The sequence below is a fragment of the Cinclus cinclus genome, chromosome 15 (assembly GCF_963662255.1).
Source record: "Cinclus cinclus chromosome 15, bCinCin1.1, whole genome shotgun sequence".
Classification (NCBI taxonomy): domain Eukaryota; kingdom Metazoa; phylum Chordata; class Aves; order Passeriformes; family Cinclidae; genus Cinclus; species Cinclus cinclus.
Window position 1 is genome coordinate 6,930,159 of NC_085060.1, and position 22,221 is coordinate 6,952,379.

Genomic DNA, 22,221 nt, shown 5'->3' on the forward strand with positions numbered 1-22,221 from the left:
TCATATCACTATTTCAGGAATGATCTCAGACATCTTATTACAAATGCTACTAAGTCTTCCACACCTCACCCATTGTGTCAATGTACTGGGACAGGGTTTCTAGCATCTCCAATTTATCAGGATAGGAGTGACAATCGCAATGATTTAGCAAGGTAATAAAATGAAATTATACCAGCAATTATTTGTGGACCAAGTGTGCTCTGCTAGCTGCCTGCAGCTTGCTCTTCTCAGTTCTTTCTGCACAATCCAAGAGCAGGTCTGAATAGGTTCTCAGTTTTCAGTAGATGGTCTATCAGAATTAGTATTCAGATATTGCAGCTTATAGCAAGCACATTTATAGTCATATGAGAGGTGTGGGGCTTTATGGGAGCTCTCTGTTTGGAATTGTGTCTGTCTTCAAAAAGACATGTACATAGCACAAAAGATGAAAATGAAAGAACTCTGCTGTGTCCTTGCTAACCTGGGTTCACCTGGGTGAGATGAGCTTAACCCTTTGGTGTTAAGAATGCTGAATATCGTATGTCATAAAGGGACAGGAAACTACACTCTGTAAGAATAACTCAAATCTTTACAATTCATGCTTTGGGCTCTCTTTTCAGTGATTTGAGCACTTTGATTTGGAAAGGAAAAAAAAATTATAATCGTCAGTAGTTTTCTGACCTATGTGACTTTGTACTAAATGGATTTGAAGCTCTACGAGGAAGGTGCTAAACATTCTAAGCAGCTTTTCGTGTGTTAAAATTTTGACCGTAGGCTGGTTAATTTTCGCCTTCATGCACGGAGAAAACAAAAATTCAATCCTTGGGTCTGTGGGGCGTCCAATTTCTGTAGAGAAGAAAGCGTTACTTCCCCTTTAAGCCTGGCGCCGTTCGTGTGTGTGAGTGTGCGGACTGTGTGTGTGAGTGTGTGTGTGTCTCCTCCTCTTTGAGTGACACAGCATTTAGATATGCCTATCAGTAACTTAAACCCCACAAACTCCACCTTCTAAGTGAGGAAGCTGTGGGTTGATGGAAATGTAGTGAGCAGATCGAGACAGACAGTGAATCATTAGCAAACTGCAACGCCAGGATGAACTTGTCTGGAACCTAAAAGGAGAAAAGAGGCTGCGAGTCCTCTGCGGCGCTGGGCTTGCTCAATACAGCCAAAGTGGATCTAAAAGCCGGTTGATCCCCAGTCCAAGATGCTGCTGGTTTCCCAGCGGATAGAAGCACCACGGATGGAGCCACATATTCCAGTAAGTCGCATTTGAAATCGATATGGACTGGGAAAGTAGGAGCTGGTATAAAAGGACTTAAACACCCTCGGAACAGTTGCTCACCGAGCTCGGCACGGTCGCAGCCAGGCTGGAAAGTTTGCAGGGCCGGTTCAAGAAAGTGCCCACCTTGGGCTCTCTCTGCCCGCGGGTCCCGTGTGCCGGGGGCCGCCGGAGGGAAGGGGACGGAAACTTGAAGGGGGAATTTCGCCCTCCATTCTGGTGAGAGGTGAAGTCGGCCCACGGAGAGGAGGGCAGGAGGGAGGGGATCCTTGGGCTCTAAAATGGTGGTGAAGAAGCTGATTTGCGATGCGGTCCCGGCGAGGCAGCAAGTGCGTGGCAGCGGGGGACGCTCCGTGGGTTTCCGTGGCGTTGCTTGGCCGTGGGAAGAGGCGGTGGATGCTGTCAGGGACGAGAGGGAGCGGGGACCTGCCGGTGTGCCCGGCGCCGCCAGCCCGCGGGCTCTCGTGTCAGTGCGACCGGGCCGGCTCAGCCATCGTCCGAGGATTTCCAGCTAAACTTGGATCAGACAAGCCGGGGAGAATAAACCCGTCATCGCCCGGGCGCTCCGCCGGGTGGGTGTCACGCGTGGAGGGGCTAGCGCTGGTCTCTCTAGTATAATTTTTTAAATAATTCCTGGTATTTGTGTTGGCAGCCGTGTGCCTGGTTATTTTGGGAACCCGAAGCGCACGTTCGATAGGCAGGATTGTAAACAAAAGGGTCGTCCGAACCCCGAAGGAGCCTAGGTTATTCCTGACGGGAGCGTGGAGCGCGGCTCTGAGCCCCGAGTGCGGGATCAGCCCCGAGTGCGGGATCAGCCCCGAGTGCGGGCGCTGCTGCCGGCGCGGCGCCGCGGCTTCGCCGCTCGCTGCTGGACCGTCCGTGTATTCGGAACACAACGCGTGAATAAAACGCGTGCTGACTCACGCTTTAAACTGTTTTGGTTTCTTAGGCTGTGGTTAAGATCGGGGTTCAGAGCAATGGCAGGGTAAACACGGCGCTCGCTGGCTCGGTCCCACGTCGTCCCCCCCGAAGGCAGAGGCTGCCCCTCTCCCTCGTCAATAGCCGGTCTCTCCTCCACCGCCTCTCTCGGCCTGTTGCTCGGCCCGGAGGAGCGCCGGGGCCGGGGGCACCGCGGCTTTTGTTCGTCTTTGGCTGGAGGGGGGCTGTCACCAGGGTGACTCGGAGGGATCCCGGGGAGAACGGCCGTTCCTGGGAAGAAAACGGGCTTTGATTTCCTTTCACACTGCCCCTCCTCCGGCCTCCCCCCGGAACAATAAATTAAAAGGCCGCTTTTGTTTTCGACGGTGCTCCCGGCGGGGGGGGAGGGTTGGCGGAGCCCGGGGCCGGGGAGCGGGGCGGGAGGCGCCGCGGAGCCGCGGCCTGGCGCGATCGGGCGGGCAGGTCCCCGGTGCGGCGTGCGGGGGACGCGCGGCCGTCTCGCCTCGTCCCGTCGGAAGGCGATAAACCCTGCGAGCAGCGGCCGCTTGCAAAGAGCCTCCTGGAAGAGCCTTCCTCCTCCGCCTCCTCCTCGGGCAGCGGGGGCACCCCGCGGTGCGGGGGGATTAACCGCGTCTGGCCCCTCCGCGGGCCGGGGGCGGAGGCGCTGGGCTCTCCCCCCTCCACCGCCGTGCGGCCGCCCCGGCGGGGCGGAGGGCGGGCTGCGGGGAGCTCCGGGAGGGCGGAACGCTCCCCCCGGTTATATAACGCGAGTCTTTCCCCTGCTTAGCCCCGTAATCCCCGGGTAATGCCTAATGCCGGTGCCCCCGGGGGGCTGTGGGGCAGGGGGTGGCTGCTGCTGCTGGAGCTCCCCCTCTGGGCCGAGCTGTTGGGGAAATAAAGCTGCTGGTGTGCAGTATGGACCATATGGTGCCTCCGGAAGGCAGGGAGCCAGACCGGCCTTGAACCTGCCGGTCCCGGCAGCTGGGTACTGCCCCCCCCCCCGTACCCCGGGCTCCCCCGGCGCATCCGCATCCCCGGGTCGGCAGGGCCCCGGCACCCCCAAAACGGGCCACCCGAGCTGCCCTCCTGCTCGCGGGGAGGAGCTGCGTGCCAGCGGAACAGCGGCGGCCGAAGGCACGGATAGTTTCCCCGGGGGGAACCCTCGCTCCGGGGAGAGGAGGGAAGCCTCCGCACATGGAGGGGGGGGAGGGTTGTTCCCTACGGCCGCGCTCACCCAGTGCAAAGCAGCGAGAGCAGGCTGAGTAAGTTATACACGAGCACCTAAGAAAGCAGCGTTCTAGTGCTGGTACTGCCCATTTTCAGTCCACTCTCCCTGCCATATGTTTAGAAGGGAGAAAAAAGCGCACTTTGGGAAGGATGCTCTCGGCTGAAGGAGGAGGTGGGCTGGGGGACGAGGTACAAGGAAATTCCGTGTTAGGAAAGCATTAGCAAGGGGTGACATCTAATGTTTTCCTGCCACTGACGTTGACAGTGACACACATGTGTGGGTTGATATTGGAACGTCACAGAGTTTTTAAACTCAACCAGGAAATAGTCCGTTGCTCAGGGATAAAAAACAAATAGTCTGTGCTGCAAGGCAGGTAACATGCAGTTAACAGCCCTCGAGTGAGTGAAAAGCTGTTCAGTGTTCACAATTGAGCAACTCAAATTTAATTCAGCTTTTTATTTTCAGAGGGGTTTTTTTTTCTCTTTTTTTACATGTGGTTTTTCAACTCTATTTTTATTCCTTTTAAGTAATACTTCAAAATCAGAAAAGTACATATTGACAGGGCTTTGCTTTTGGTCCCTTGTAACTAAGTACTTTGAACTGTAAGGTGTCTTGGAATTTTTTAAAGGTAAGGTAGTTCTTAGAGGGTTTGGAGGGGGATTGGTAATTAAAGGAGGCAGTTATATTTTTAAAATTCTTTCGTATGACTTCCCCTTAACACAGGTAGGACTATTTAATAAATACAGTGGTTTTGGTTTTGCTTTTTACCAACCCTGTTGTAAATGTTACAGTGTGGTAGCATTTGGATATTTAAAATGGGATTAGGGAGCTATTGTGCTGGGTGGTTTCTGAATATGCAGGAAGATTTACTGGAAGGGTTCATGATCCAGGTGACAGGCTGACACTTTTGCCCTGACTTAAGAGGTCACTAACTTGCCTGGGTGTGACTGTAGGGCAAGAATTGACCTAATAATGGGCTTCATGAGAGACACAAAAGTTAGGGAGGCAGAAGGAAGCACAAGGGCAAGAATAACAGTAAGTAAAATCCCCGAGTCGTCCTGTAGGTTAAGTACAGTGCAACTCATTGGTTCCCAGCAATTTAATCAATATATGTTCTATGTTACTTGCTACTCTGATAAAAGTCGCCTTAAAATAACTTTTATGAGTACGTAGCCATGGGAAAGTGAAGTACATCTTGTAGAAGCTGTGACAAATGGGTTTTCCCAAACTGGGGGATGGAATAGTAGAAGGCTGAGCTCCTGAAATAGGGAGAGGGGCAGAATTCCCCTCTTTTCATTGTTCCCTGGTGCTGGCTGTGTCAGGGTTTTTCAGCATTTAGGGAAAGGTGACTGTAAGTTACAATTCTTTAGTAATTGGTACGGGCTCCAAATAAAAATAGCTTACTCAGTTTAAATGGTGCTGGCACCTCTCCAAGCAGTCCTTTCTATACCTGACACGTTTGCTGCAAACTTCTTTGAGAAACACTTAATATTGTACACTGCTATATCATCCTCTGTGGGAAGAGCAGTGATGTAACTCACTATAAAGGCTTTCTACCCGATGTTCCAGCTTGACTTGCAATGTTTAAAAAAAAAAAAGCAAAAACAAAACCAACATTTTGAACTGAAAGAAGCAGAAGACACACCAAAGCTTTGTGTTGAACTGTTTTATATCAATATTGATTTTTTTAAGGGGGTTTGTGTTATAAAGAGGGAGCTTTTATCCCCCTGAGCTCTTTGGCAATTATCTTCCTGCCATAAATGTTGATACGCACATAATGGATGTAACTAAAAAATCTCCTTATCCCAGCAGAAAAGGCTGACTGTTTGTTGGAGCAGAGAGAATGCTGAGAGTGTGAATAGACAAACCCATATGTCGCTGGTGAGAGAGATAAATGATGGACGAACAGGAGTTGGTTACTATGGATCAGCACAATAAACCAATTCCCATCATACACCTCTCTTAATAATATACCAGTCTCAATGCCACTGATGGGTAACCTAGGTAGCACCAGTCAACTGTAAGTTTTTCAACTGTTCTTTTATACATCTCAAAGAACAGTTGGGACATTCCTAATTTTTTCAGATGTTGAGTGCTAAAATTATGCAGAACTTCCGTCCTTGCCAGTAATTTTGAAGGGGAACTTTAGATCATGGCTGTAAAATGCCAAATGTGCATGATACCACTGTTTGCTTGTAGTAAGTTTTGTGTTGTGCACCCATAAAAGGAGTACCCTTGAAAAGGCAATTGCTGGAAAAATACATGATGAAACTGATTGGATGTATAGTACTGCTCTCAGTAGTTATTGTTTCAGGATTGAACTGGCTTTTGGAAGATACTGGAATATTGTTTTAAATGAAAATAGAAATAGAAAAATGCTGTTTAATTTTTAAAAACAGCCCTGTAGAAGAGGCAGTGATCAGTACCACAATCACAGTACCACAACCACAATTTTAACTTTCTGCAACCCATTTCAGGACTGCCAGCAGCTAAAGGGAAACTTTGCAAAACAGTCTGTGCTTGTATCACTGTCTCCTTCCCTTGTTCTGTGTTATCACTGCTAGTGCTTTGCACAGAAAATTGAAGTATTTGTCATTTAGAGGTTTTACTTTACGTCCTTGTCTTTTGGGAGATATTTTTCATTGCAGTTGCTATGGACTAGGCTGTCAGCTCAGTTCACAATGAAAGCATATCTCAGGGTGACAGCATAGGCAGGGCTTGTGGCACTTAGGATGTGACTCCATGGTTTTAAAAGTCACCAGTTACATTACCAGAGAGCAGTGCAGCCAGAGTGGGCTAACTCGCAAATGAGTTGGAAGGAGTACTTATTCCTCTTGGGAACCCTTCTCAGTGATAATATTTTTCATTTTATTAAATAGGGGGAAAAGTATTACTAAGTCATTACTTTCCTTTAAGAAGAAAATACTTATTTTATGCAGCATTTGTTTGCCAAGTTGCAGTAGCTCTTTCAGAGCTCGGTGTGCACCCTGGGTGAACTGCAAGGTGTTCATTGGGTTGGGTGGTAGGAGAGTACACCCAGCTTTCTCCTTCCAGGACCCAGCCTAGCAATCCTTTTTCATTTTGTAGTGGATGAGGCTCAGATTTGATCCAAGAATTATGGGCCCAAGGATCAGGCCCTTCAGTACAGACAGGGAATTGTTGTGTGCCCCCACCCTGCTCACTTTCATCTGGTGGGGGAAGTGAAATGGAAGCAAAGCAGGGGTCAGTGTACTATCTCTGGTGGATGAATTGTACCTGGCTCTTTGCTCCTACGGAGACCTTGTTGTGTCCAAAGGGAAGAGCAGAGGGAAGAGCTGTGGGTTTCCTTCCTCCACTCTCCACCCACTAGCCAGCTGCACTGGCTGGAGGACACATGCTATTTATGCCCAAGGGGTGTGTGGCTGGCAGCTGTATCCATAGGGCCAGTGGAGAGCCAGTGGGGCCCAAGTGTGGGAGATGCAGTAGGACACAAGATTTCATATAGCCCTTTACTCAGAGCACTGCCTCATCTCTACAATGAGCCATTGATAAGCACTGACCTGATTAAAGGGCTGCTGCTGGTGGGAAGCTGGAGTGCACCCTGGGCCTCTGGCAGGGGCTGCCAGGCTGCCCAGAGTTCCTCTTTGGGAATGGATGGCCAGGCTGAGGGGGGGAGACCACAATTCACTGGAGTATCTTGTCCAGAGGAAGGTATCCTATTGTGACTTGTTCTGTGGTGCTTTTCCTTGAAGGGATTTGGCAGTTTTATTGATAAAGGAATGTTACATAAGTACCCCATCAAGCATGTCCTAATTTGTTAATAATTGATGATCTGGGTAGCACAGAAATTCTAGTGGTGATAAAGCGCTTCCACATGAATCTGCAGTTTTTGCAGGTCCCCTACTTGACTTTTTCTTTAATTGTAATACAGGCATTTTACTTTTACTTTTACATTTGGTTTTGGGGTTTTCTTTTATTTACTTGGTGATCCCACTGCAGGTACCTGTCATGCCTTCCCATTTGGTCAGGGACAGCTGGGTACTCAGCCTGGTGCAGACAGGATGGAGGTTCCCACTGCAGGGCCAGGTGTTACCTGTAGGAGTGTGTCACCCCTCACCAGGCAGTCTCTTGAGTGGCACCAGCATTAGCCTGGGGAGAAGCCTGTTCTTTGCTCCTTCCACCTTGGAGGGAAGGTATCAGTCCAGTGGGAATGGAGGCAGTGGTGCCTCTGCAATTCCTGCACCAGGATTTGCCAGCACGGGAGCCAGGATGCTTCTTGCACAACACAGAACAGATGCCCTTCAGTTACCCCCCTGTTGATAACAGGCTGTGTTTGCATGGATTTAAAACCTGGCTACTTTCATGTGCCACAGCTAGAGAGATTGGAAAAGACATTTACCTCTGCTGACACGCACACAAAAGAAATACTTACTGGGTATCATCATCATGATCTGGCTGCCTCTTTCTTCCTGCGTGATTTTTTTTTTCTATGTCAGTTTCTTTTTTGCTAGAATTAAGTACCTCAAAACTCTGAGCAGATTTGGGATTTTGCACCTACCCCAGACCTACCTATTCATTGTTTTCAGAGTAACCCAGCACGTTTACTCTCTTGAGGGTAATGAAACCCATTACCTACATTAAAATCTGAAGCAGCAAGGCAACTTTCTAGTTATGTTGTGAAATATAATGCCATTGTTTGCTTTTATTAATGTCTCGAGGTGGATTACCTTGTGGTTAGAAGCCTGTTCTGCTGGGCAAAAGCCTGTCTGTAATTTCAAGTGGTTGATCCTGATCAGGCAGTTCAAGCGGCTGCAGCAACAATCCCTTGGAGCTCTAAATCACATTTGTCACAAGATCTGCCTGGTAGTATTGGCTGCTCCAGGACTTACTCCGACTTCTCAGCATTCCATCCCTTCGGTTGGATCACACAAGTGAGGAACTTGCCAATCTTCCCTGTTCTTTGTGCCTAATTCTGAAAGACCAGCAGGCTTTATGCTCTGTTTTCTGAAGAGGGCCCAGCTTTACTAAGCTGCCTGTCTATCAGGGATTAATTTAACCTCTAATTACTACATTTTCTTCACAGTTTGCTGCACATGAGTGTGTTGTAACAAAAGCACAAAGAAGTATGTCATTTTATTTAGCCACTACTCTGAAATTAATTTAGGGGGTACAGAGTCAGATCTGACACACTTGGTGTTAAAATAATTGTGCTGGCATTAGAATTAAAATACATAATCTTGTTGTTTCTAATGATACAACAGTACTAATGTAAATAGTGTTGTTAACATGTTAGTTATAGCGACAGTAATGGAAGTAATATCTACTTATAGAGAAACACTCAAATAAGTATCTCAGCAAAAGTTTCCCCCAAATAATTCATGGTTTCCTCAAAATAATGGCATGTTTTCTACTTGATTCCCATCTGACATTTTGGTTTAGGATTACATATCTAAATATAATTTATTGTTTTTTTCTCAAAAGGTCTGCCAAATTGCAGTAAACAAACATTTATGATGGCTTGGGCTTCTTCCAGCCTGGATAATGATTTTGGTTCTTGATGATTTTTTTTTTAACATGCGGTATCATGGGAACAGTACAAAAGGCCGTATGTCCTCTTGTCCCTGCTCAAAGTGACATCAGCAGTGCCACAGTTCACATTTAGAGCAGCCTGCTGTCTTGAAGAAAGAGAGTGAGTCTGCTCCTGTTACGAAACATGGGATGACTTTCTTCTTGTCCAGTTCTGTAATATTTACAACAAAGGTGTCAGTTGTTTTTTGGGTTTTTTTTCTTTTGTTTGTTTGTTTTCTTTAGGAAAGGTTAGGCTTGGGAAATGCAGGCTATCTTCAGTTTAGGTAAATGTAGCTAAAATGTAGCTAAAAGTTGTTGGTGTTACATCAGAAGTGTGCAGTAGTGGTCTTGTCATCCAGCACCATGTTCATCAACTCTGAGCCAGGCTTGTTAAAATGACTTTGAAAATGTAATTTCTCATATGAGGTTGGACCTGAAAAAATCATTTGTTATGTACTGATAGTTTATTTCTAATGGAAACAGAAGATTGTTTGTACATTTTTGTGTTGTGCATTTGAGTTACAAAGCATGGGCCCAACTCAGTAATTCTTCTTCAGTAAAAACTAAGTGCATTTGATGGGAAACTTTTCCTAAAGATTCCCCAAGGTCAGGTAGGACACAGTTACAGAGTCACATCCTGTATTTCCTTTCTCAAAAGGAGAATTAATGTGGCATCGTTATCCAGGCTTATGACAACAGCGACACAGGATTGCCAAAAAGACTAATAGGAGCAAAGTGATGATTGATTCTCTTTACAGCAGCAGATCAGATTATTTCTCTGAATTCTTTCTTCAGTTCTCTCAATTCCCAAACTGTAACCAGTTACTGTAATTGTTTACTCTAATTACTTCCAATTTACAAGTAATCCGAACATAAACTAAGATCAAGTAATGTGTATTTCTTTGCTTTACCTGTAAAGCCAACTCAGATTGATTTTTTGTTGTTTTGGGTTGGTTTTTTTAATTGTTTGTTTGGTTGGTTTTGGTTTTGTTTTTGTTTTTTTGTTCTTCCCCCCAGTATGATGTGATAGCATCTTTCTTTTTGCTGAAACTTCAGAATTTCATGTAGGGCTAAAGAAAATATTTAAAGACAAAATTGGCATTTACCCTCAGGCATGTATTTTAATGTTTCATTCTCTCATGGTCATGGGTCTTGCAAGGTTTAAGTTTTCAGGTATGGTAAAAGAGTCAACGTTTTACAAAGACCTTCATAACAATTCCAAACACGCCAGTTGGTTTGTCCCCATGCATTAGTGTGTAACATTTACTATGCAAACATTTGCATTAGTTTAAGAATAATTATGTATCACTTATTTCATGTTGTTATGAGGATGGATACTGAGTATGATTTCACTTTGTTTGAAATAGTTACTTAAAATCCTACTAGTATTTTCACAAGCCCAAGTTTATATAAGGAAATAATTTCTGAATGTGTTTGATACTTCAGTAACCCAGTAATTCTTGTTGATGGTCAGGTACTTTTAAGGACTTCACTTTTTCTGTTACCTTAACTTACTTATTTTCTTAATTAATTGTGTTGATTTGAATAAATTCACACAGAGAAAACTCAAGTCTATACAATCTTCTAATCGAAATACAGGTAAAAGGTTTTGATCTCTGACTGTCAAATGGTGACTCATTAAAAAGGAATTTGTGTTCCTCCCTTTTTAAAGGGTTACTCACTACCAAGGAATAAATACCTAGTTTTGATGCTGCTGCATTGAAATGCCTGACATTGTTGGTATATTAAGTCCAAAGCCTGTAAGAGTGTTTGTTCACAGGCTTCATGGGTTGTTTTTTTTTCTCGATTAAAGAAACCTATTGGGGGATTTTCTTCAAGCTTTGCCCTGTCAATTTGATTACAGACTTTGTTTGGATTTTAATAACAGAGGACCCTGTCCATTCTTTAGGCAGAGTGTCATCCAAATTATTTTTTAAAACACGTGAGCAAGCAAGCACTAATTTCTTTCTAATTTTGCACTGAGTAACATTAGACAAGGACACTGGAATTCATCTAAATATAAAAAAAATTCTTTGTCTTCCACATCAAAGGTTGTGTGCTAAGCATTTTCTAGTACTGTATTTCATAAAGCTGAAAATAAATTGTACTGAAGAGAGACAGACAAAATTCAGCCCAAGGTATGCCCTTTCTCTCCCTTTCCATATTAATCTTGACTCTCTGAGCTTATGGAAGGCTTCTGGAAAGAAGAGTTCTTTTGTCTTCCTGTTCTTACCTATTCTCCACATTTGATGGAAGGGCACAAAGTCATGTTTGAATCTTCAATCTCATCTCCCCTTCTTAGGTATGTATTGGTTGGTTTGAATTTACATAGCATTGAAAAGATGTTTTCTTGGTTGCAGCAACACTTATGTTTGACTTGAAGCAGAATGGAAGTGCATTTGAGCTTTTCAGTACTTATATGATGTGAATCTTGGTCCCTGATCCCAGGAGGTAGATCAGACTTAATTTCAAGTGAAAGTCCTGTGTCTTCAGATAACTTCCTATGTCAGTTAAAGTTCAATATTCTTGAATTCCAGAGAAGTAGATGAGTCAAATCTGGAGTTTAGGGCAAGTGCAAAGGATGTAAGAGAAAATGTAGATATTTCTTCTGACGCCACTCTCTCCTCCCCTTCAGGGCTCCCACAGTCTGTCAGCTCTAACAGTAATTTGATTACTTCGTAGTGTTAAGCTAAAAGAATAAATACGAGAGTCTTGGGAATGGGGAGCCAATCCAACAATCAAAACCAAACAAGTTAATATATGTGAAGCGTTTCTGCTTGTTGCTGCTGTAGAAATACTAGTTCCAGAAATGCTTGGGACTGCAATGGCAATGGCCCAGTCAATTAATGTAAGTGCATCCCCTGTACACAGCACCATTAACTGCATGCTGGGGTCTGAGCTCCCTGTTTTGAAGGAGAAGGTGTGTGTGTGTGTGTGTTCTGCTGGTTATAAATTATGAAGATGATGAATGTCTCAGGATGAACTGTTTATTGCTCACCACCTCACCTCTCGTTCTCTCTACATACCTAGGAAAAACTTGCCTGAGGCAATCTGAATTGCCCTTTCTTAAAAATTTCTTTGGCCTTATATACATTGTCTACAAATTTCTATTTTCCCCTTGTCAGTTCTTCTCTCCCGCAGCCCAGCATCCCACAAACTTGCCAGAAATAGAGCATTTCACTGACTGTCCACAGAGGTGGTTTGAAATCCAAATTACACCCTCAGACTGGTTTCTGGTGCCCACATGCCAGCCTAGGTACAGTCCATAGTCATTTGGAAGACAGTGTACATAGATAAGCTTGTTAAGTAAGAAAACCTGTACTATTTGTCTGCATGGAACTGACCGTGGATACTTCTGCAGATAAGACCTGGATTACTTACAAATAACCTTATGCTAGCCTTTAGCTTTAATTTTATCATATCTAAGAATGGCACTAATGGCAAACTAGCCAGGAAATGACCAATTATGGCTGCCCACAAGACCTCCCTGTGGAGCATCTACATGTATGTTATTTCTTGGTATTCAGTGGCCAGCTAGTCCAGCAAACATCTGTTTGTTGGTGTTCATGCCTGGAAAAGAAACAGGTACAGCCCTTTGTACAAGAATGGCAGAAAATGTGCCACTGAGTGATTTGCCATCTGCTCCTCAAACCATAGCAAAGCAAACTGTTAAACTTTGCATGGAGCTTAGGGCTTGATTAACTTAAATTACCATCCTGAGGTACATGTTTGCAATGCCAAGGGTATTAGGTGGCATGTATTTTCAAGAAACGCACGTTCATTATTCAGAAGGGTTATGCAATAACATCCAGTGGTCATTTCCTTTTGGAGCATAGCTGTGTCCATAGTGCAGCTTGTTTGTGCATTCATCCTGCTGGATCCCAGCGAGAAGACAGACCGGCACTGCCAGCACCAGCAGAGCTGCTCTGCAGCACCTGCTGGCCCAGCTGCATGGACTGGTGCTGCAGCCACACATGGAGAACCAGAGACCTTGGGGTGTCGAGGTGAAGAGGTCCAAAGTACAAGGAGGCAATGGTAGGGGGGGAGAGAGAGCTGGGAGGGCCAAAAGGAGGGCAAAGCCAAGGAGACGGGAGAGCTAAGGAAACTGAGCAGGTATCTGAGAGATGATGGAGGCACGGCAGGTCCAGAACTGCCTCAGTGAGGCTGGAATCTCTCACGTGCCTGGTCCACAAGGTCCAGCGTCTCGTATGACTTCCATTCAAGCAGTAATGCTTCCTGTGTGAAAAGTTGTTCTGTGCTCCTTGGACACTGACATCCAGGCACTGCTTATCTTTATTTCTGTTGTCTCTTTTAAGTTTGCAACCCTTGTTTTCCCTTGTACTCTTCCTTTTATGCCTTTGTTGTGGTTGCTCTGCTCCTGGGATCTCACTTGGTGTCGCCTGTCCAGAGGCAGGCAGAGCTGTGGCAGGGAGCAGCACAGCGCCAGGGCTGTGCATTCCCTGTGATCACAGGCATGGCTTGTTTGGGTTTGTTTTGTCACAAAGATTTTTCTTTGGGTGAGCACAGTGGTGCAGCAGCTCAGGTATTGCACAGCTGGCTGAAGCACACAGCTGCTCTTCCCTGTGCAGCTGCAGGATGTGCCCCTTGCATGTGAGCTGGTGCTAATACTGGGGTAAAAGTCAAGGCATGACTGCCCTGCTGTCCTTACTCTGTGAATTTGCTGGTTCAGGCAGAAACAGTGAGGACAGCTTTCACCGGGACAACCTGCAGTTCACTGCCAGCAGGACTGCAATGGCTGTGTGAGCTGAGTTTGAGCTGCAGAAGTTGCTTAAGACATTAAGTAAATAATCTACCACTTGACCCACATGAACAGCAGAAGTGCCTGGAGCAGCGTTGCCAGCCTGCCTCAGACTGGCTTTCCCTGGGCCAGCCTTCCCCAGGACAGCCTTGGGGGCATGTCTGCATGAGACCAGTGCACCTTGTTGTGCACTGGGAAGCTAGTTCAGAAGATCATCTGAGCTGCTAATTAAACATCTTTCCAAATCTTCTTCAACAGCAATTTGGAATCTTAAGATGGCCTTGGATTCTGTGAACCAAAGATGGTAATGTTCTCTTTTACAGCTGGTTCTGAAGCATTGTAGCTTCCCTGAAGTAAGGAGGTGTAATTCAGTGTTTATAAAGGCAGACAGGAAAGTAAAAGACTGTTTGGTTCTCTCTGAGAGTTTTTTCAAATGCAGAAAGAATGAGTCACTCGACATTTCATTACTGAATAGGAGCTGATTTACAAGTGCGTATGCCCTGAGATGAATGTTGGTGGATGAACTCCAATAGTTTCCTCCATGACCATGCAGTAAATAGGCTTCAGTCAGTTTGATGTAATTCATTCTGTGGCACTGTGCTGTCTTTTGAAATGGAAGTATCATCCTTCTTATGATCTTCAAATGCTAGAAGGCCGATTAACATGGGAATTCCTGATTAGCTTTAATTCATCTCTACTACTCCAAGAAAGCATAGTTCCTGAATTGCACAAAGAAAGCCTCGTCAAGCACAGACCCAAATCTGTGTACTGAAGATCCTGTTGGTAGGTGTGGTGACTAAGATTAATATTTACTTGATGTCTTTCATCTTCCAAGTACTTTACACAGAACAGGCATTTAATCTTCACAAAAGATATATGAGTTAGATGAAGTAAGTTTTACTCCCTTGGCTAAATAAAGGCAGGGAAACGGAAGCAAAGAGATTAAAGTAGTTTGGTCATGGTTATAAAGAAGGCCAGCACTGAAACTGTGTAATTTCAGGTTTCTATTTCTGAGTCCAGACTAATGTCTCTTGGTGAGGAGAAGCAGCAGGACAGACTTTGGAGTAAGAACATCATAAGAACTCAGTGAGGCATCACTTAGGCTGGTGCCCTGCCAGCCTGTTCTCCTCCCTCCTCCCTTACAGAAGCATTCCCACAGCTTGCCACTTGAGTTGCAAAGCATCATGGATCTTTCCTTATGCTGATATAATGGCTCAGTTTAGTCACTGGTCTGGTTGGGCCACTGAGAAATAAGTGTGTGTTGAGATTTCTGGAATAAAAGAATCTCTGTTGAAGTGAATATGATGAGATGCATCTACAATTTTAATCAATTCAATGGCTTACTGCATTAGAAAGTGCTTAAATTACATTGTTGAATTTTAAGCATGCAAATGGTCTCATTAATCTGGAAAAAATGATTTGTTTACCTTTGGTTTGGATAGGGCTACCCGTAGAGCTCTGAATAAGCTGAAGTTAATTGCCAAATCAGGGCCCTGGTTTGTAGCTAAGGCCATGTCACCCTGAACTGCAGTCTGGCAGGGAACCTGTTGAGGGCTCAAAGGTAGTTTTTGGCTTAAAGAGCTTCCTGTTGAGTCAGTGGACAAAGCTTAACATGTGAGAAGGTTCTTGTCTGAGAAGGCATCTGATCTTCTGAAACAGAAGCCTCCTTGGTAAAGGCATGCAAGTTGGGTGCACCCTCAGGCTGGTTGTGCAGCTGGTTGACTGTAATGGAAACCCTCACCTGGGAGGCTGCCTCCTTCTGTGTGGGGAAAAGTCTTTTAGTTCCTCCAATCTTACCTTAAAGAAGAAAGAGAAGATGCCCTTGCCTGAAACTGAAATCCACTCAGAGATGGTGGCCATAGAAGCCACATAATTTTGTCTAGATTTGACTGTAAATTGAGCCTTTTGTTTCATGTGGAGTAATGATTTTAATGCTGCAGTAGGAGTCACTGGGTGAGAGGAGGGAGGCAGGAGAGAAAAGCAGTGCAGCCCTTGTAAGGTCATGGTTCAAAATGCTTAATTAGTTGTTTCAAACTGGTGGCTCTTCCCCTTTGAGGCAGGAATGATGTATCAGCAAAAGCTGACCAAATTGATGTAGCAAATAAATTCTATGATAATCCATTTATTTAAACTTTGGTACTTAAATTTATAAGCTCTTCTCAAGTATGCCTGTGCTGCCATTCATTAGTCCTTATTATTTTATGCTTTTGCTTCGAGGCTTAGCAAAATGGCCAGGACATGCCACTTGAAACTGCCTCCAAATGTAATTCTAGCAGGTCTGCAGTAATAGTGCTAAAAGAAGAGCTATTTTGTGGCATTATTAATGGGCAAAGAGTTCAGGCAGGATTATGAAAAAGTAAATTTTTATTAAGAGTGGAGGAGCTAGAAGAATGGACTGATTGCCCTGAGTCCCCTGGACCCTCGAGCAATCAATTTCCCTTTCTAGTATTCAGTTGCTTGCTAATTGTATTGATTTTTATCAAATATGTGTACAAATCAATTTTATATTTTAATGCTATTAAAAGCTTCCTTCCTTTCTTGCAGACTGCTCTGATCATTCTCATTGTCTTCTTTTATTTTAATGCTTTTATCCTAATGCATATTTTCCTTAGGACATGCATGTTTTTCTTTAGGACGTTGAACTGTGTTGGGATTTTACCTCAATGCTCAGGGGTGGAGCAAATAGGTGTCCATCAGTCCAAACCTCTGTGAAGTCCATGGACTGTCTGCCTAAGGAAACGAGTCAGGAAAGGGATGTGTGGTGTCATAAAATGGGTGGGTGCAAGTGACCACACAATGTGACCCCCTGAAGAACAGGAAGCATGGCTGCCGCCGGATGGGGATTGCACTGCAGAAAGCTTGTAGTGAGAAAAAGAGGGGATAAATGCTGAGCATGATGCACTCTTACTGAGTAAAGGGGGAAATGAAGTCGGGGTGAGAAAAATGAAAATCCTGTTTTATTAGGATGATCCCCATTGCTGCTGAAAACCAAGTCACTTTGGCACTTCAAGTAAAAGGGATGCTGGAGACGTCTCTGAGCAGAGTGAATATATTGAGCTCTGAACAAAATAAAACAGCATTCTCCATTTGTGTTTGTTTATGCCCATGGCGATTGAAATTGTTCCTGTCAAAGGTACCTATTTTCTGAGAGAGGACATGCTTCTGCTCTTCTCTTAGTGTGATCCAGACAGTTTGGGTTTGGGGAGAATCTCTCTGGCTGTGTGTGAGAAATAGACTCTCATAATTTAAATGTTTGGTGTTTGTGCAGCACTGCTGGAGATGGTGGGGAAGACTTTGAACTTTTAATGGTGTGAGCAGTAGTCACAAGAACTAGGGGAGTTAGCACTGTGCTTTTCCACTTGCCTCTGACTTTATATTAAAACTGGAGAGTTTATGGTGGTATGTTTTGCGCTCTTACACCCAGACATTTAAACAAAATACTTTTATACTTTTCCTCAGGAAGGAAGAGTTGCATTAGCAAGTATTTGGGTATATACATGTAGTAAAAATGCACCTTACATTAACACACCTAAAACAGTGGTATGCAGAGCATTTTATATTTTACATTGTTCACTTTGGTCTTTTGATTATGTTCTCCTCCCTGGTTCCGCTGATGTTTCTTCATCTCACAGCAAACCCATCTGGGAAAACCAGCAAAAGCCACAGCTTCCTCAGCCTCTCCCCCCTGCCAGTCGCTGCTCCCAAAGGCAGGGATGCTGTGGTATGGGAAGACAGACCCAACCCGTCCTGCCTCATCCAGTGGCAAAAAAGGACCAGGGTGCTGCTTCCCCAGGAGCCCCCAGACAGCAGGTCAGTGTGGAGCAGGCATCCTTTGTGCCCCATCGCAGTTTTGCTGCATTCCCCAGCTGCCACAGTGACTTTTCTTGCTACTTTGGGGTGCTTGATATTTTCAGATCCAGGGTAGGCACTGAAACCACCAATATCACTACAATGTTTTAGAAGCTGGATAGGAGAAACCAGTCTTCTTGTCCTTTGATCTCTGTGCACAGTGAGTTCCCTCACTGCACAGCCAGGTCGAGTGTGGGGACAGATCCTGTGTGGATGCACAGCCCCTGCCCGAGGATGGGATCCTGTGTGGATGCACAGCCCCTGAGTGAGGATGGGATCCTGTGTGGATGCACAGCCCCTGAGTGAGGATGGGATCCTGTGTGGATGCACAGCCCCTGAGTGAGGATGGGATCCTGTGTGGATGCACAGCCCCTGAGTGAGGATGGGATCCTGTGTGGATGCACAGCCCCTGAGTGAGGATGGGATCCTGTGTGGATGCACAGCCCCTGAGTGAGGATGGGATCCTGTGTGGATGCACAGCCCCTGAGTGAGGATGGGATCCTGTGTGGATGCACAGCCCCTGCCCGAGGATGGGATCCTGTGTGGATGCACAGCCCCTGAGTGAGGATGGGATCCTGTGTGGATGCACAGCCCCTGCCCGAGGAGCTGGCAGCTCCACACCCCAAGGCCAGGTCTCTGCGGGACCAGAGCCGCTGTGGTGCCGCTGCCTCGCACCGCCTGGCCAAGCAGGGGCACGTTTTGGTCGTAGATTTATACAGCACCTCTTGTAGGAAAAATCACAGGCTGGATAGGCTGTGTGAGGGGTCATTATTACACGGAGAAGATAAATGTACCAGTTCTGCTGGAGGCTGTCCTCAGGCTGTTTGTTATGTGTCTCCAACACTGTCACTACATCACACACTTCCTCGATCTCCGTATTACCCTACAAGCCTGTCTAATGGGATCCTCTGTTGCTGATTCCAGCTTACCCTGACCTACTTCTTTCTTGTGTCCCAGCGAGCTGTCAGGAGCTATCAGAGCACTGGGAGCTGAAATAAACACTCACTGAGGGGAAAAGCAAGGCTGTATCTTGTGAATTTAATTAGCTTTGTTTAACTTGCTTGTTTGCTTTGTAAATCACGTCATTTTTAGTCAAATTTAAGGGATAAAAAAATCTGTAATTAAAATCAAGTGATGCACGACCTTATTAAAAGTCAAGGGTTTTAGAAGTTCTGTACAAAAAGTAATTTAGTTTGTAACACATTTGCAGCGCTCTGAATATTTTACGGAGAAGGATGAAACTGAGATTCTTTTTGGTTGCGGGATCTTTCTTCAGACTGGAAAGAGATTGGGGCTTTTGGAATCGTTGTCTTTACCTTTTCCTGAATATGGGTTAAAAAAAAATAGCTTTGGTCTTTTTTGTCAACACTGCAAGCTCACTGCACAAAATTTTAGAATCCAGATAAAGATTCTTACTGTTCCTTTCTTCCCTATGGCCTAAGCATCAGTATATTATGCATAGTTTGAATCCTTGCTGTTGTGTGAGGCCATGGTTTAAATCCTGGCTTCCCTTTGCATGTCTGTTGCATTTTTGAGTGTTGGAACAGAAATAACTCTTACTTTGACTTTGCCAGACAAATGAAGAACTGACTCGGCAAGTCATCACTGGGTTGAATTTGAAAGTGCTTAGAGTGTTTTTTCAGGCAATACTTTTGTCTTTCAGGTGCTTTACTGTATTTCAGTGTTGCACATATTTCTTCTAACAACTGATGTTCTTGCTCTCAGCAGTGTAGGTTCCAATCCTCTTGCTGTTGAAAATTATAAGAGCCCTATGAATTCCTAATATGTCTGATCAAAATCTGGCTCAAGTATAAAATGTCTGACCCCAACTTCTAATTATTCTTCAGCAGAAATACATTTCTGCCTTGCACCATGCATACATATTGATAGAGCCTCCCGAGCACATGGCTTAGAGAGATACCCTCTGCCTTGTGCTGAGCTGCAGCATGAACAGAAAAGGATTAAAGGACCACTGAGAAGTAAATGGATATGCATGAACTTGCAGTGTGAGAAACAGTAAAATATAGGATAAAACTACTACCTGAGAGTATGGGAGGAATAAAATTCTGTTCCACAAAGGTGCAGAACTTCCTTGAGTCTTTTGAAGAGGGTGTAAGATTGGCTAACCTATGAGTACTGCACTCAGTATTACTCATGGTAATAATTTCACTGAGGAGTATAATGAGCAGCCTGATTGCTCAATGGCTTCTGAGTAACTCACTAACTTAAGGATCACTGTGAGGTTTCAGGGAAGGAAAAGAGAAGTGTTCTTTATTCAGTGGGAGTTTTGGAGGTCCCTTGTCCCCACTGGAACACATAGTGCTGGAAGCTCTCTGCTGTGCCAGGAGTGGAAGTTGTATGGAAGTATTGCAAAAAGATAGACAAAGGGGCACTTCAGTGGCTTGATAAAATTGAATTGAAACAAGAATAGCCAGATGAGGGGGGTAACCGAGCACCATGTTGTTGAAGTCAAGTGACCAAATTCGTGGTCTTTCAGCAGTAGGGAATGAGGCATGGAAAGTTGAGACATCCCACTTCAATTTCAATATCTTCATTGACTCCAGTGAACAAAGCAGAAAATTTGAGGTATTATAACTTCAGAAACTTTGCTTGCATTCTGCAGCTTTCCCAGATCGTGTATATATGTCCTTTCTGGATTGAGGTCTTAAGTATTTTTGACATCTGTAGCTGAGCTGTGTAGAGTGGGAGGAATACAAGTACTGCTCCTGGGTCATTGCTCCAGAGAAAGTGGCTGAGGTGCATGTTGTGGAGCTTTTATCACAGGCATGGAAGCAGACGTGTTTTATAATCTCATCCAGTGTGAATAGCAAGAAGAATTTATAGTCTTGATACCCTATCAAGAGGTGAGTGGTGGAGCAGGGAGATATGAGGGGGCTAAAGCTAAATGCTCATTGGACCCATTAGCTGCTGAGTGCTGGTCACTGCAGCTGAGAGCCAGGTGTGAGGACCTGGAGACCTCAGCACTGTGGGAAAGTGGGAATTTAGTGTGTGTAGCAACAAACATGTGATTAATAGTTGTGTGCCTGTCGTCTCTGTGATAGCACTCATGTCCCTCCATTCATCTCCACAGCTCTGGGAGGGGGACTCCGTGCTCAGGGTAAGGGGGGATGTGTGCTCTTGGTGGAAATCAGGAGCTGAGAAAGGGACCTGTCCTGGCACCTCCCTCTGCACTTGGAATACACCTGGCATGTTCTGGGCACCACTGTAATCTGAATAATAAACATTTCATTCCAAGCTCCTCATATTTGGCTGCGGTTCTGTTCAATGATGCTTTGCTTAGAGGACATGAAAAGGCACAAATGTTCATAAAACTCAAGTCATTTAACTTAAATCAACCTCCTCCTACCCACTATTGACAGATCAAGAGAACCAATGAGGCATGTTTAATTACACATGTACCCAGTTTACAATTAGTCTGCAGACTGTTTTTTTCCCTTTTTTTTTTCCCTGACACCACAAGGAAAAATTTGGTCCTGCAAGAGGTGTTACTGAATGTAAGATGAGCAGGGCTGCAGTGTTTTGTGGTTTTTTTTTTTTTTTCCGGTTTTTTTTGGTTTTTTTTTTTTGTTTTGTTTTGTTTTTTGTTTTTTTGTTTGTTTTTTTTTCTTTTTAAATGTAAGTGGAATATCTTCTAGGTCGAATGATTTAATCTGATGCTCTAATATGACATGGTTTAACAATCCTTCTGCTCCCCTTCTGCTTGTAATAAGTGACAAAAATATGGCTTCTTGCTTGATAAATGGGTTAACAGTATTCACAAGGCAGGTAATAGAAATCCATATTAATACGTGGAAATTGGCTCTTGATGCCAGGCAGGAGAGTCTAATGAAAGTATTATTATTTTAGCTTCCAGCTCCTTTAGAAGCTGAAAGGTAAATGCCCATATTATGCTCTTATTACCTATTTATCACACCATATAGCTAAGTGGATATTTATTAAATTATATTCATGTTCAATGCCTGTTTGTATACTTTTCACTCAGTGTGTTCTCAAAGGAAATTCTCTGGAAGTATTTCAGAAATGCACAACTATTTTCCCATTCTCTTTTTATAAAGTAAACCCATTGTTGCTAACTGTCAATATACAATTGGCTTGGAAATTTAATTGTTTCCTGTTAAGCTGTAAGAACCAGCTAATCCTGCTCTAATTAATTTGGGAAATAAATATTTAAAAATCTGAAAAACACATGATATTTTTGGGTAGTGTAGATTCTATTTTAGTCTTCGAAAATACCGAAGATCCCAAGAGCTGGGCTTACCTATTTTCAGCTTTAATTTAGCATTAAATTGCTTCATCAGGGATTTTTTATATGACCTTCTGTATGTTTGTGATTCTTTTGAGAATTTTTAAAATAGTACTGAATACCATCAAAGATAAGAAATTAGAAGCCAGTTTATTAGTACACCTATTTATCGTGCTTCTCCAGTTTTACATTCTTTTTTTCTTCTTAAGCAACACTTTCAATTAGTTTCATCTAGATTAAAAGGGGGGAAAAAAAGAAAAGGAAGAAAACTAAAAGAACAAAAAATCTAAAGCCAAAAACCCAGCACAGCTGAAGTATTCCCATATAGCTTTGACCTGGAGAGTTCTGGGATCTCAAGGGCTTTTTTTGTACATCCTGAG

The 22,221-nt window shown here is 44.3% G+C and overlaps 1 protein-coding gene across 1 annotated transcript in view; it reads left to right on the forward strand.

The window, feature by feature from the left end:
* Nucleotides 1–1,088: 1,088 nt before the first annotated feature.
* The window catches only part of MAMLD1 (mastermind like domain containing 1), an 81,101-nt gene continuing 59,968 nt past the window's right edge, over nt 1,089–22,221 (forward strand). Inside the window, exon 1 of the mRNA XM_062502751.1 lies at nt 1,089–1,234. Coding sequence (XP_062358735.1) covers nt 1,181–1,234 — 54 coding nt within the window. The 5' untranslated portion in view covers nt 1,089–1,180. The remainder of the gene's footprint in view (nt 1,235–22,221) is intronic.